We start from the raw sequence: 16,686 nt of genomic DNA on the forward strand, positions 1-16,686 counted from the left end.
TTCTACTTGACTTAAAAATGGCTTAAATAAGCGCCATTTTGTACCGTGACTTTTGAAAATGGTATTTTGAGATAAATGTAAAACTAAATCATACCTTAATATAAAAGTTAAATGTGTTTTTTGTTTAACACTGCTATGTTCTTTAATGATGTTCAACATTTTTTGAAGAACTGTTTTAGTTCACGCGCGCAAAAACACACGCATACACAAAAAACACACTGAGAACATGTGATTGTATAAATGAATTTTTTTTTTCATTTTTTTATTTATTATTATTCGCATATCAACTGCCCTCTCTTCCAATATACGTAGTGCCAAATGGTCCGCCCCAATTTGGATTTGTTTTACATAACTTTGGTTCAACTCTCCAATATGGTTCAAAACTTTTCCAATCCATAACTGAGTCATACATACAGAAACTACTAAAGTTTTCAAGGGAGTTGTTTTTGTTGTAATTTTTGGGACCTTTGTTTTTCCACAATGTTCTCATTTGTATTGGATAACTTCCATGAACACCAATATAATCAGTGCAAATATTTTCTTGAGATTTAAAACTTTTAATATCTCGAGCTGGAGGATGATGGTGCAAACGGTTATCGTGATGATATAATTTTGGAAGATTAAGCTCGTTGTTCCAAATGCCAATCATCTGATCTGCCCATCTGTTGCATAGCATTTTTTCAGGATCTTGACCTAAGAATATTTCAATTACGTCTCTTGATAATAAAATTATGCTTTCTTCAGGACGAACAATATTTAACGAACAATGAACCCAACCCCAATGATAAAGTTTCTTGGGTGGCATAGGAACTTCATCGAGAAATCGTTCCATACATACAAAATAGTCGTCGTCAAGACGTAAAAAATAATCAAAATTTATGTTTTGCATGGACCAAACCATATGATAAAGAAATCTCATACCGAAATCGTAACCTCCGGTTAAATTTTGAAAATATAAATCGCCATACTTATTAGCCTCGAACAAAAGATCTTTACCAAGTTTTGTGTCAAGATTTTTCCAATCCGTGAGAAACATGCATTTTATAGAAACCTAAAGAAAGTTGATTTTGTAGTTATAAATTCATTTAGACTAAATACATCTTTTATAATAAAATGTATTATTACATACTTATATTGTTGTTAATATGAGAGGATCAAAAAAACTTTCTATTTGAGAGCTGTAACCTAAACGACCATTTGGGTTTGCAAATTTACCGACTTTTTCATTTAACGGTGATTTGGTAAAAAAAAAAAAAAAAAAAGTTCTAAAGGTGCTCCGAGTTGACCTAACGGTTTCATTATAGAGCACCGCGGTAGAGCGTCTAACAAGAAAGTTTACGCCTCCTTCCTTACCAATGTTGTTTATTGGTGAAACCTTATGAAACTCTAACCAAAAAGAAAAATTAATATTTGATTGGATAATAACGATGTTATTATTTGAGTCCAAATCCATTTTATTTACATGTATTCTAAAAACTCATTTATAGTATTTTATTCCTATCTCATTTAACTTTCAATTACGATATTTTAAGTTTACTTTATTTGAAACTCAACTGAGATATTTAATGTTTTTATATAACAGAATAACCGGGAAATATTATAAATAGTAATAAAGACAGTTTGTACAAAAACTCTAAATTACCAGTAAATTATTGTAATTTATCGGTAAATTTACCGCAACGAACATAAGCTTTTTACCGATAATGGTAGTATTAATAATAATAACCATTGAACGAAAAATAAACATCTTATTATTTTGAAAACAAAATTTGTTACCGGCTTGCCTACATTAGAGAATGATTGTGCATCCTTGGCGCAATTGTTAAGTTCTGGCTCAGAACCAAAAGCACTGAGGTTCGACGCATATAGTTCAATAAGCGACATCGTTTAGGAAGGAGGCGTGAACTCCCCAGTTAAATGCTCATCTTTGGTGCTATATGATAAGACTGTAAGAATTTCCAGGAGAACCTTAATAACTGAAAAAAAAAGATTTGGTTGTTAAAATTTTCACCAATGTATTAACAAATTAGTGGAGAGATGTTTGCGTGTATATATAAGAAATTGATTATGAAAAAAATGTAATCTAGCCAATATTATTCTCGGAATGTTCTTTGAATCAAACGTAACTCTTTCAAAAGCTTTATTAATAATATTATTACCTCTTATTTATTGATCTCTTACTTGGATGGTTCGCGTGGTTTTGAATGGGAAAATGACTAAAATATGACTAATTCAAGCTATACACACTAGTCCAAAATGGCTTAAAACTTGAACTTGAGTCTCCGAAGAAAAACTTTGGGGGGATTAAAGTACACATGTTCCCATTTCAAAAAATGCAAAAATTGAAATTAAACTGTTTCGTCCAAGAAAGAAAATTAATTTTGAATTTCTAACATTTTATGAAGAAATGCCGGTTGACATAATTATTGAAAAAAGTGATTTTGACTCATTTTAAAGCGGAAATACCATCCAAATGTTTTTATATGTAGCATATTTGAGTGTTTGGAAATTAACTTTTATGTTATTGTGTTTAAAAGTTTATAAAAATCTTTCTTTTTAATAAGATTTTTAGTCATTCCTAAAAGATCTAGTACAAGAATGTTAATATTCAAAGATCCTAAATTTTCAATGTATATTTCTTAACACCTCATTTGTAAGTTCAATGTATAAGTAATTATAACAGGACAGAAATAATGCTTTTTGAATTAATCTAAAAATGCTAAATTTGTAGTTTTCACAATGTCAAAATAAGGGTGGCAAAATGTTTTTTTCTCTTTTTTCGGGAAAAGGCATTGACCCTTAGTTGATTTGGTATATTAACTGTTTCAAATCAAGTTATTTCATTAAAAATGCCTAACTCAGCTAAATCCCATGATAATTGCAGAAAAACTATTTGTTTTTTTTGTATGAAAAAGTCTGAAAGAGTTTTTCATGCAAAGAAAACCTCCTTCTTGATTGAGCGAGTCAAAGAAATGTTTTTTGATGAAACTGATTTTGCCGATCAAAGGGTTCCCTAGGGAGTTTGTGATCGCTGCAGAGTTAACCTTCAAAAAAGGCATAATGGCGAAAGTGTGACACTTCCAAGTCTTTTTAATTTTGACCAAATTGAAACCCGTCCCTCAACAAGAAGCCAGGACTGTGATTGTCTCATTTGCAAAATTGGCCATCTCAAGCTAAATAAGAGACACTCCTTGGAAACATCAAGCATTCAATCATCATCAAAATCTGAGAAAAGATGTTCAGACTGCTTAACAATCATTGGAAGAGGTTTTCCACACATTTGCACTAAATCTACCTTCAGGGAGAATATGAAGCTGTTTGCATCTAAAGATTTGAAGGTTAGAGAGCAGATTGCATCATCTGTAATTCTTTTAAAAAATGTATCTTCCCATAAACCATCAATATAAGAAGATCTGGGGGTGGAAGACCATTGTCTATAACACAAGGTATTGTTTTAGAAGATTTATTTTACTTTTTATAATACAGATATATTTGTAATTTCACCTATGAATTTAAGCAAAAAACTAATATTATGATTTTTTATCAACTTCCCATGGACAAGTCTTTGTTTAAAGGAATACAATAATACTAACCTTTGTACCAAATTGATGAAAAGTAAAAGAAAATTTTACATAGAATGGACTCTTTCATTTTTCTCACTTCTACTACGTTTTTAGGCCCTGCATGTCAAAAGGAACTCTTCAAAAAAGAATCTGAGTTGACTGCCCTAGATTTAGTGCATGTGCAATCTAACACAGGATTGTCAAATACAGGAATTAAAAAACTTGCTACAACTCTCAATCAAGTGTCAAAATCCAAAATAGTTGAGACCAACTTTTGTGAGAAATTCTCTCAACTTCGTAAGCAGCTTTCTGATCACTTCACCCAAACAACAATTGATGTTCATCATGGTCAGAATAAAATCAGTCATCAAACAGTGGTCCACTGCAAAGAACTCTGCATTAACAGATGAAATTTTAAAAAACTTGGCAAAGATGGTAAAACTTTTTTCTGTAAAACTTGGCATAGATGGAGGTGGCGGTTTTCTTAAAATTAACCTTGGAATCCAGGAGGATCTATCATCTCAACCACTCTGTCCATCTAAAAGAAAGTTATTGACTTCTCAGCTTGGAAAGGACAGTAGTGTTAAACGTCAGTTTCTTGTAGCAATTGCTGAAGATGTTCCAGAAAATTATGAAAATCTGAGAACAATTCTGAACCTAATTACACTAAACAATGTGAAATGCTTTGTTTTATGTGACATGAAAGTAGCTAACATCCTGTGTGAATTGCAGTTACATGCTAGTACCCATCCATACACATGGTGTAATATAAACTCCAAAAATCTGTCCTTCAAATGCAATTTTTGCACTTTTGGAACACTACGGAAGTGTTTCAAAGCCTTTGAAAATGCTGTCAAGGATCTAAAAAAAGCAAAGCAGTTCAAAAATATCATTCATGATCCCCTTATCTCTGTGGAAGATGGAATGCTTGTTTAGACGTTGTTCCTTCAATGGAACTTCATCTACTCCTGGGTGTTGTTAATCACCTCTACAAAGCACTGAAGGACCGCTGGTCAAAGGCTGATGAGTGACCATCAGCTCTTCACATCAAATGTCAGCCTTTTCATGGAGGTCAATTTGCTGGGAATAAGTGTCACTAACTTTTGAAAAACATTGATGTATTGCAACAGCTTGCTGAGAAAAATTGCGCTTTTGAAACATTTTCCATCATTGGCACATTCAGGAAATTTGATTCTGTTGTGACAGCTTGCTTTGGCAATTCACTTGATGAAAGTTATATTGATAAAATCAACAGCTTTAAAAGCTCCTATCTTCAACTTACAATGGTCAGTGTCACTCCAAAGGTTCATTCAGTTTTTTATCACATTCAAGATTTCGTTGCTCAGAGAAAAGAGTCTTTGGGGCGTTACAGCAAACAAGCAACTGAGTCTATTCATCACAGCTTCAGTGTTCGTTGGTCTAGATTTAAAAGGGCCTCTCATCTCCTAGAATATGGGATAAAATTGAAAGCATCAGTGGTCGAATTTAACAGCAAACATTTCTAGAATGTAAAAAGAAATAATCAATGTGATTTTTATTTGTTTGGAAGAATAAATGTGAGTTAAAACTGTTTAGTATTTTTCATTTTAACTTAATTGTGATAAAAAAGACTCAATATTATGAATACTATGCTTTTGTTATATTCAAACAAAATTTCTACAACTAGCATTTAGTACACTAATGTTTTATTTAAGCTAAGGATTTTGTTAAACCCATACACATAATAAAGGAATGTTAACATACAAATATGCTACGTATAGAAACATTTGGAGGTTATTTCCTGTTTAGAATGAGTCAAAATAATTTTTTCAATAATTATGTAAACCGTCATTTCTTCATAAAATGTTAAAAATTTAAAATCAATTTTTTTTCTCGGACCAAATAGTTTTTAATTTCAATTTTTTGAAATGGGAACATGTGTACTTTAATCCCCCCAAAGGGTTTCTTTGGAAACTCAAGTTCAAGTTTTGAGCCATTTCGGACTAGTGTGTATAATAAAAATACGCGTTAGTTTGATAAATGTGCTTGCCCAGACGATATTACAAAACACTGATAATCAGTGAATAATTTTATTAAAACACCATGCATAAATAAGTAAACAAATCGCATACTTATTGGTTTTATTTAGAGCTTACATATGTAGCTTAAAGAATTTATAAGTCTCAACACCCTGGACCCACAGCAACCGATCATATTTGCGGTGGGTCCAGTTTGGAGGTCAGGATAAGGCATTATTTACATGGCCTTATCATCATCCAAAGACGGGAAATTGTTCACTAAAAGCCAAGGCAAGAACTAATTATACTTTTAATTTCAAAAGACTTGTTGGTTTTATGTGCTTTTTTTTTGGTGACTTTTTTTGTGTGACAAGTTCAGAATATAAATATTGGCGAGTTTTTCGGCAACTTTTTCGGGAATTATTTTAATGCTATCTACTTTCAAACCCAATTGCCAGTTATATTTCAATAGCAAAATTTAAAAAAAATGTTGATCTGTAAAGCTTATTTTTCAAAGTTTTTTAAAAAAGAAGCTAGAAGATTTTTCAAGTCGTTTTCTCTATAGTTTATTTTATTTACACTTTTTGACAAGCACGTATACTGTTTTAAATTGCTTTTTTTGGGTTCTAGCGCATCAAAAAAGATTATTTAGCTCATCAAATTACAATACTTAATATTTGTTTTTATAATAATTTGTTTTTTATGTCTGGAATTAATAATTAAAAAAAAAATACTTTTCATTATTTTTTCGATATTTTTCTTGACGCCGTTATAGTACTCCGTTCAACTTACATAGCTAGTTGTTTAAGGTAAACTGACATATATCTGGCTGCATTATTCTGGCCGATTTTCTTAAAAATCTTTAATACAGGGTTGTATTGATTGCTTTAAAGTAAAAATACAATATATAGACTTTATAATTAATAAATATGCAGTTTAAAGTACTTATTGACTCGTTAACTGCTTTAAGAACATTTTTTTAAATTTTGATAAATATTATATTCTGTAAACTCGATATTTGCTATTTTCAAAGTTTTCCTTATTACATCCAAACATTTTGCGTTTGTAAATTTTTTAAATTGCTTCTAATATTATGGTATAATGTTGTTAAAACTGCGTATGTATTTATGCTTATTTTGTATAACGTTCAATAGTTCTTTTTTTCTTGTATATTTCTGGTAGTCCCTAAAATTCAGAGATTTTTTAAAAATAAGTATCGCACCCGCGGATATACTTTTCCTTATGTAGAACTGAATTCTGAGTTGAATGGCAACACGCAGAATGTCGCCCGACCTATACCTGCTGAGTTATTAAACTAAAAGCCGATCAAATTGCAAAAAATCCGTTTTTACAACAACAACAGCAAAACATTTTCACACCCGCGGAGTGTGCTAAGTTTACTTATTTTATTTAAAACTTTATTTATAGTTGATAAATAAACTAATTAAAATCAACACACAACAATCTTAAGCTGACCAAAGTCCTCCTTTTTACGAAGGAGAGCGCAGCCAAAACGTAATCAAAATTTAGATTTTCACGGCGCTCTCCTACAAAAATAGAAGGAAAAGAAAAGAAAAAATTTTTGACCACAATTTTATCAAGAATCCCATATATCAAAAATTTGCTATTAAAAACGTTTTAACTTTTTTAAGAACTAGTTTTGAATAACTTTGAATTACGTTCAAAGTAACTCTACTACATAAACTACCAGAAACATAAAACAATTTAAAGATTTCAATTATCATACATGTATTATATATAATATTATTATGAATCAAAATTAATATATCGTATGTATAAACAGTAAGAAATACACACACTGATACACATATTTTTTCTAGTTGTAGTTGTGTGTGTATATGTGTATGTGTTTATATGTGTAAGTATATATATATATATATATATATATATATATATATATATATATATATATATATATATATATATATATATATATATATATATATATATATATATATATGTATATATATATATATATATATATATATATATATATATATATATATATATATATATGTATGTATTATATATATATATATATATATATATATATGTATATATATATATATATATATATATATATATATATATATATATATATATATATATATATATATATATATATATATATATATATAATTATGTATATGTATGTATATATAACTTGTTAATGTATAAATGTATATATACACTTATAAATTTAAAATCTTATATAAAAAATATGCCATGTAATATTTGTGTGTGTATTCAAATTGTGTTGAATTAAATTTGTTGAAAGTACTGTTATTCATATTTAAAATTACTTTTGTTTAGCATTTCATAGCAGTACTATCCCACGTTTATAAAAAAAATTTTACAAGGCAGTATATAAATTATACTGAGTGCCTATTTTCAAACTTTATGGTAGCAATAGTGGTTTACCACACAAAAAATGTTAAATGTTCACTAAAATAAATTAATTTTTTACTGGATGTAAGTCGCCACTTTGTATAATAAGGTTTAAAAACCTAATCTGAAAATACATGAAAATTTTATAGTTTTTACAAATATGCAAAAATCGTACAACATGTTCCGTCAACAATGTTCAGTGCCTCTGGTCGAATCGTCTCTGGTTATGTTCATAAAGCTGACCATTTATGGGCCGAAAGTGGAACACCTAATGTACTATACAATCAAATTCAGGATAGTTTGATTCTATTCACTTTTTTGAGTGGTTTGTTATTGTTTCTTGTCAAATTGCAGGAACTAAAGTTCCTATTAGTTAACCTTACAATCTTGTTTTATAACTGGTAATACATGGCAACCTCTTAATGTTGCATTTTATGGATCTCTTAAAAAATATCATAAGAAAATACTTGATCAATCGAAAATCTCTTGTTCAAAAAATGTACCGATAATTACAAAAAATAAATCTCTTTCGTTCTAACTTTATTTACTAATGAACATTATATTCGTCAGATCAAAAGGTAATCAGCAGCTTCGTAGCTTATTGGTTTTGAAAAAAATATGGGATTTACCCATTAGATGAAAGTATTATTCTCAATCGTTTGTCAGAAAGTTATAAAGACATTAAAATAGTAGTCACCAAAAAGTAGTTAACGCACTTTAACAATTGTGTCATGTTGATATCAATTGTGTCATGTTGATATCAATTGTGTCATGTTGATATCAGTTGTGTCATGTTGATATCAATTGTGTCATGTTGATATCAATTGTGTCATGTTGATATCAATTGTGTCATGTTGATATCAATTGTGTCATGTTGATATCAATTGTGTCATGTTGATATTAATTGTGTCATGTTGATATCAATTGTGTCATGTTGATATCAATTGTGTCATGTTGATATCAATTGTGTCATGTTGATATCAATTGTGTCATGTTGATATCAATTGTGTCATGTTGATATCAATTGTGTCATGTTGATATCAATTGTGTCATGTTGATATCAATTGTGTCATGTTGATATCAATTGTGTCATGTTGATATCAATTGTGTCATGTTGATATCAATTGTGTCATGTTGATATCAATTGTGTCATGTTGATATCAATTGTGTCATGTTGATATCAATTGTGTCATGTTGATATCAATTGTGTCATGTTGATATCAATTGTGTCATGTTGATATCAATTGTGTCATGTTGATATCAATTGTGTCATGTTGATATCAATTGTGTCATGTTGATATCAATTGTGTCATGTTGATATCAATTGTGTCATGCTGATATCAATTGTGTCATGTTGATATCAAGGAAAAAGAAGACTCAAAGGGAAATAAAAATTACTTTTAACTTTGAAAAAAGTATTTCTTTGGAGGATTTTTTGTAAAATGTAAAGATGTTCCACATGCATTGTCTGTAAGTGAAACTGATGTAAATGAGACTTTTTATGCTAGTCTACTTAAAATACATTCATTAAAACAAACAAAAAACCGAATGGGTGTTTGTTATAAAATAATACTATATTTTTTTAGCAATAATAAATTTATGTGAAACTAGACTGTTGTTTTTATTTTAAAACAAAACAATCTGTTTTTGAATAGGTTTGCTTTTGCAAAAAACGCATTCAAAGTTACCACATTTGTGGGGTAACTTTGAATGACTAATTAAATTAATATTATACAAAATCATTCTATTCAAAATTTATTTTGAATTTGAATTATTCAAGAGTCAACCTTAGCCCCTATATTCATTTTGTTAAATTTCAAATATTGTCAATAGTGAAGGAAGAGTAAGTAAAAATATCTCAAAAACATTCAAAGTAACCGCGGTTTACGGTACTGTTGAAATAAAAAGTGGTCTAAAATTTGATCTTTTAATGATAAGATTTTAATAACGAATCATAATATTCCAAAAATTAGTTCTAATTGTCAGGTTAATATTTTTTTACCTAGTTAATGTTACTTTTTTAGCTAATTTAAAGTGCTCACATTATCAAGTGGTTTTGCTAACTTTTTAAAACCTTCGTGTTTTTAAGAAAATATTTCGGGTGCTCAAATATCTAAGTAAATCAAGAGTAGTGATCCCAAAAGTTGTTTATTCGAAAAAAATTTGAATCCAGCATAATTATTTTTGAAAATATTCACATTTTTGCTTAAGGTGCTCATAATACTAATCTACCCTTTAGAATATAAACAATAATATTATAGAATATCAAACTATAATTTTATAAAAATCAAATGACTCTTTAGTAATATTATAGTTTCAAACGTTTATTTGACGCATATTAAATATGCGTCAAATATACATTTGAATCATGACGTTTAATGGAAGTTTGTTCTAAACATTATTCTTGATCATGTTGTTGTAAGCATTATTCTAGATCATTTTGTTTTAAACGTTATTCTGGATCATGTTGTTCTAAACGTTATTCTGAATCATGTTGTTCTAAACGTTGTTCTGGATGTCATTCTGAATCAAAGCTAAACTTTTATCGACAAATAATAGACGTTCGTTTGTTTATTGGGTCATTGGGTCATAGACATTTCTCACTTTCTTTTTCAATAAACCAGTTTTCCCCCAAAATGGTGCTAAAACTCATTTATATCGGTTTTAAATTCTATTAAATTTTCTAGAAGTCTCACTCCAGTACCCCGGATGCAGAGAACTTCGACATCCGCATAGTAAATATTGTGTGCAATATTGTATAATATAAATCGGTATGATAAGATACATAAGGTACAAAAGATACAAAAGGAACGTACAATTTTTGTTTCTTTAATAAAAGAAACATAAAAATAATAAGAAGAAATAACGGTTTAATAAAAGAAATAACAATTTAATAACACAAATAACAATTTATTAAAACAAACAAGTTCTTTTAAAAAAATAAAACTTCAATTACACCAATACTGCGATTTAAAAATTTTAATAAAAATTGAAAACTTATTTACACGAATAAAAAAAAATTTTCATAAAATTTTTTTTATTTTTATATATTTTTATATTTTTATATATTTATATTTTATATTATTATTATATTTTTTAATTTGCGACTAATCGTTACTGCAACTTTGTTTTACTAAATACTAAAACTTTGTTTAAATGCGTTTTACAGTTTGTTTTTTTAAGCAATGGATTTTATCAAAAAAGTGTTAGTGTTTTTATAACAACCCCGGGTTGTCAAATTGCAATTTTTGATGAGAAACATTTTATTGAACAGTTACCAGCTTATCCTTAAATTACCTAATTTAATAATATGAAAAATTTGCAATTTTTTTTAATACAGTTTATTTATAAGAAATCTTACCCTGACAGTTGACTTGCATTGCTTCCACCAGGTATCACGAATTGCATCTCTTCTATCTTTTCTATTTGGTGCAGAGGATACTATAGCTATAATATTAAGCTTTTTGCGTTTTTTGGCTTTTTTTATGTTAAATTTTGCATATATAATATTTTCATTAAGGTTTTCAAACTTATTTGCTTTTTTATGCCAAGGTAATTGCTCTTGGATACCACTTGTATTTTGATGACTATTATATACTGAAAAAAAACTTTTTATTCGACTAGTAACTGACTTAGGAACAACAACAAAATAAATGATAAATAGTTTTAATATGATTAATATAAAAACTGCTTGTCGCACATATTGCCTCATCTTGTACGTTTTTTAAAAGTAAATAAAATAAAGTTTACTTAAAAAACACTGTTTCATAATTGCTACAAGTTTTGTTGACTTAATTTTTTTAAAGAGGTTTTAAACAGGAAATATATTCATGACACGTATAATAAATAGGAGTAATGTATAATATGACTATTCAGTAAAGTTACGTGTAATTAATATTGTTGAACTAAATATGTTGTTACAATTATAAATTATTATTCAAATTAAAATAGCTAGTTACCATTCAAATAAAATACATAATTATCCTCGTTGATCAGGAATTACACCATAGTTACTAATAAGTCAAATGAATGACGTTGAAAAACATAAAACGGACAAAAAAATATTAGAAAAAAATAAAAAAAATAAAAAAATAATATATCAAAACAAAACAACAAAAAGAAATAAATATGAAAAAAATATGAAAAGAAGCCTAATTTTAAAATAATATTAGTACTAATAATAAAAACAATAATAATAATAACAACAATTATAACAATAATAATGAAAGTAACAATAAATATAATATTAACAGAGGTATTAATAAAAATAATAATTAATATTAATGTTAATATAAAACTATATGTACAGGCAATAGTAACTATAATATAAAAAATCATTATAATGATAGAAATAAAAAATATTCCTATTTTAAGAGTTTACCTAATATAAATGATTGTTGCTATAGCAATAGTAAATAGTAAATATATAATAGCTATTATAGAACTATTGATATTAGCAGTGACAATTTTAATCTATGGCTATAAAAAAATGTTGAATTATACAATGATTGTCTTTTTAATTTAAAAAATTAGCCATACAATTAAAGTTATACTGCTAATAGAAATAAAGCGATTAAATGATGAACAGATAATTAGAAGTAAAGTAAAAAATACCGCTACATTTTTTGATACAAAAGAACTTATAACCAAACGTGTATTTTTTTGGCAAGCGTGCAAAATACGCTTAGCTTTGACATTTTAAGTTAAGTTTTAATGAATCCATTAGTTGTTTTTAGCGAAGTTCAACGAATAGGGAATCGCTATTCGTTGAACTTTGGTACCGAAGTACCTAACGAATATTACTATTCGTTTAACGAATAGTACTATACGTTAAGGGAGTAATACTACTCGTTAAACGTATAGTACTACTCGCTAAACGTTAAAACGAACTATTCGTTAAAGGAAGTTGAACGCATAGTATTATTCGTTTAATAAATAACAATAGCATTTTTTTTTTCAAATAGTAATAAATTTTTTTTCAATTATGTACTTAGATACTTAAAAACTTGTTAACGAAAACTAATTGAGAACTTCAGCTTAAAAAATTAGAGACATGTTGTTTGACACAACATTTCTGCTTTGAATATATAAATATTATATTATGTATTATTATGTATAACAAAATACTAAAAAGTGATACAAAAAAATTAATAAATGAAAAATAATAGTAAGAGTGTAATTAAAGAATGTTGATAATAAAAACAGTAAAAATAAAATGCGAATAATAATAGTTGTAATAATTATAAGCAAGTGATTGTGACGTCATAAAAATATGATTAAAGGAGGGACACTAAAATTTTGTTAATAATAAAATGATATGGAAAAAACTACAAAAAACTAATGAATATCTCTTTATTAAGTAATTTATATTACTTATTGTTTTATTTTATATTATCTGATTATTACATACGCAGTAAAACTACTGTTTTAGGAAGCCCCCCCCCTTCCCTTTACCCTTTTGTACGCACCTGATGTTGTCAACCATCCTTTTGAATAATGAAAAACCTTTTGTTTTCGTTTCAAAGTTTATATACGTATATATATATATATATATATATATATATATATATATATATATATATATATATATATATATATATATATATATATATATATATATATATATATATATATATATATATATATATATATATATATATAGTATAGATATATATATATATATATATATATATATATATATATATATATATATATATAATAAATATATATTTTATTACTATTTATAAATTATTGTTATAACAGTATATATATTATTAATGTTGTATATATATTATTTTATTTTATTTAAAAAATAAAAACTTATATAATATCTGCTTATACTGTTAATTCAACCTTAAAATTACCTTTGTTTAAAATTATCTTTGTTTACGTTTATTTAGGTGTGTTTTTTAAATATCATATTAATAAATATTACAACGCAACCATTCCAAGTTGTATTCAAAAATTAGTTTTTAAATTCGAATATATATATATATATATATAATATATATATAAAAAGTTGAACGTTTTTAAAAATTTTAAAACGTTTTACTGCAAATATTTTTCCACCATCATATTATATAATCTCGAGGAAAAAATAGATTGAAATCATTCTTTCAAAGTTGTGAAAAGTTTGTTTCAATTAAGTTTTCATTGAGATATTTACATATATAAAGTGAAACTATATAAAAATAAATATCTTTTTATCTAACAATTACTTTTGTAGCTTAAGGAAATCAAGAATAAGTTCTTGACAAAATCAAAAAACGTTTCGCAGACAGCAAAAGATTGTATTTAGGAAAAAATCTCAAACTTAAATTGAAGAAGTAAGAAACTTAAAGATATCAGATTATTTCTGTTATGTCAAATCGCAAGTTTGCATTAAAAGTAATGTGATTAAAGCTCAACAATATCATTTTGCTGATAGTTAAATAAAACTCAAGTTTTATTTAAACAATGATTATTTCTTGTTAAATACTATTTCGGGATACTTTAGCACTACAAAATCGCTTATTCTTTTTAAAGCACATTCATAACAACAAAAAGAAAATAAATCAAAAATATATTATTAACTTATGTAAAATTAGAAAAACCAAACCCATTTAAAGCATGTTTATGATGCATTTAGCGCGTGTTGTTTGAACTTAAAAAATGGCTTACTTGCACTAACATGTAACTAAGCGACAATCATTAACAACTAATCATACATTAACAAGATAATACATGGGTTAAACTATCAACTTTTCAAAGATATAAAGTAAAGTAATACTGAATTTTAAAATTTTTTGAATAAAAAATATTTTTATGGCTACCTCAAAACCTTAAACATCAGCTGATGTTTAAGGTTTAGACACCTTTCTAGACAGGTCTCTAATAATATTAAAAAGAAAAAAATAGGTAGGGTGCCGTTGCGGTTCTAGAAATAGATTTGATAAACTTTTCGCAAAGCTTTCTGGGATCGAAATGCGGACAAACAAAAGGTTGTATCTAGATCATATCCCACTCGCAACAGTTTTATTTTATTAGTATTTTGCCGAACAATGCAACATTGAACTGGAATGCTGCTTCTCCGAACCAAAACCTTCTGTCAATGTGTATTCACTTCACTGTCCCTATCCCTATATCAGTTGTTGTATATACACTCTACTGCGCCTAACCCTAAATCAGTAGATATATGTACACTCACTGCCTAGTTGACTACCCTGGTCGGCAAATTACTAAACTCATCAAAATCATTGCGAGTGGGGTATAATCTAGACACAACCCAAAAAAAACAAAATGCAAAGAAACTAAATACCAATTCTGAAGAAAATGTGAGTAAAAGTGCAATAAAACAATGTTATAAGGATTTATTCTCATCAGATTCTTGCTACCTTGAACGTTTGCCAGCTGGTGTAATTTTAAAAAGTAAATAATAATAATAATAAATAAAGATTCGATGACAAACTTGGAAAAAAAGGATAAAAGAAAAGTAAAGCTTTCGAAATTATATATTTAAAAAAAAAGTTTACAGCTTGCAGATTTTCTTGTCGAAAATGAATGAAAATAATGTTATGAAAATAAAATTAATAGATGCAAATAATATGTATAATCATTATAACAAAGAAATTTGTAAACTCTTCATTTGTTCTGATATAAATACTGAATGCAGCATTGTTGTTTTTAATACTGGAAATAGCTATGATTTTATTGTTGATTTTCTGTATCATTAAGTCCTTTATTATATGAACATGAAAAATGTAATTTTATCCCTTTAATAAATCTCAATTTTCAACCTTTATGACTTTTTTGGACCAATAAATTTCAGCTCAAGGAGTGTGAGGGTTAAAGCAAAGTCTTAATAGTTATCTGTAAAAAGGCATAAGTATGTATTAAATTTTATATCAGTGTAGCATTAGTGATGTGGCTTTATTTCAGAAGTGTGGAATTATGGAATTTATTAACTTTCAAGATTATTTTCTTGTTTATAAAAAGATTTGCTTTTACAGAAACAAGCAACTATTTATACTGCACTATTTTTAAGTGTGTGAAAAGTTTTTAAAAGAAGAGGCCATCCAATCAAAAAGAATTGAAAAATAGCGCTTGATTTTGAACGTGTCAATAAACATATTTATCTAGATTTGAATTAAAATAAACAATTCAATCAAAAGTTTAGACTATTTGATGGAGTAATGCTTTATTTTTAGGCACTAGCATATTAATTAGTTTGTTACTTCATAATTGGTAAACTTTTAACAATACTTGTGTGCTTGAATATCTTTGTAAAATTTAAATTTTGTTTTTACAGATTTAACTATTTATTTTTTTCGCTAATTGCATTTTTTTCACTTTTTTTTCTATGTGGGTATAATTCCTTTGTGTAATCCTTATACAAGTACTAATACAAAAAAAAGTAAATTTAAAAAGATTAAAAACCATTTTAAACAAATTTTTTAGAGTTGGAATTTAAGCTTTCTTAAAAATTATGGCTTAAAACTTATTCATAAACATTTTTGTAAATATGTGTATGTATTATATTTGGTCTCAACTTTAAAAAGGAATTTATATACTTATTATCTAAATATATTTTTAATATTTTTATTTTAAAAATATCATTTTAATAGTCAATGTTTAGAGAGCTGGTTAATATTTTTCTGACTTTTTCAAATTCTTTTTGTTTAAGAAGGAGGGGTAATTAGTTAAATTTTGGAAAATATACCTACCCTGAGCCTATATAA

General features: G+C 27.1%; 1 protein-coding gene across 2 annotated transcripts; it reads right to left on the reverse strand.

The window, feature by feature from the left end:
• Nucleotides 1-229: 229 nt before the first annotated feature.
• On the reverse strand, nt 230-11,773 carry LOC101236165 (uncharacterized). Of its 2 annotated transcripts, XM_065803699.1 has the most exons (3): nt 11,331-11,469; nt 1,777-1,976; nt 230-1,051 (listed from the first exon to the last, which is right to left on the reverse strand). In XM_065803699.1, exons 2-3 carry the CDS (start codon nt 1,882-1,884, stop codon nt 284-286), a joined length of 876 nt encoding a protein of 291 aa, XP_065659771.1. In that variant the 5' UTR covers nt 1,885-1,976; nt 11,331-11,469; the 3' UTR covers nt 230-283. The 2 variants fall into 2 exon arrangements, with proteins under 2 accessions (XP_065659771.1, XP_065659770.1); XM_065803698.1 differs by lacking the exon at nt 1,777-1,976 and having other exon boundaries at nt 11,331-11,773.
• Nucleotides 11,774-16,686: the final 4,913 nt, after the last annotated feature.

Source organism: Hydra vulgaris, chromosome 08 (assembly GCF_038396675.1).
Source record: "Hydra vulgaris chromosome 08, alternate assembly HydraT2T_AEP".
In the NCBI taxonomy this organism is placed as follows: Eukaryota; Metazoa; Cnidaria; class Hydrozoa; order Anthoathecata; family Hydridae; genus Hydra; species Hydra vulgaris.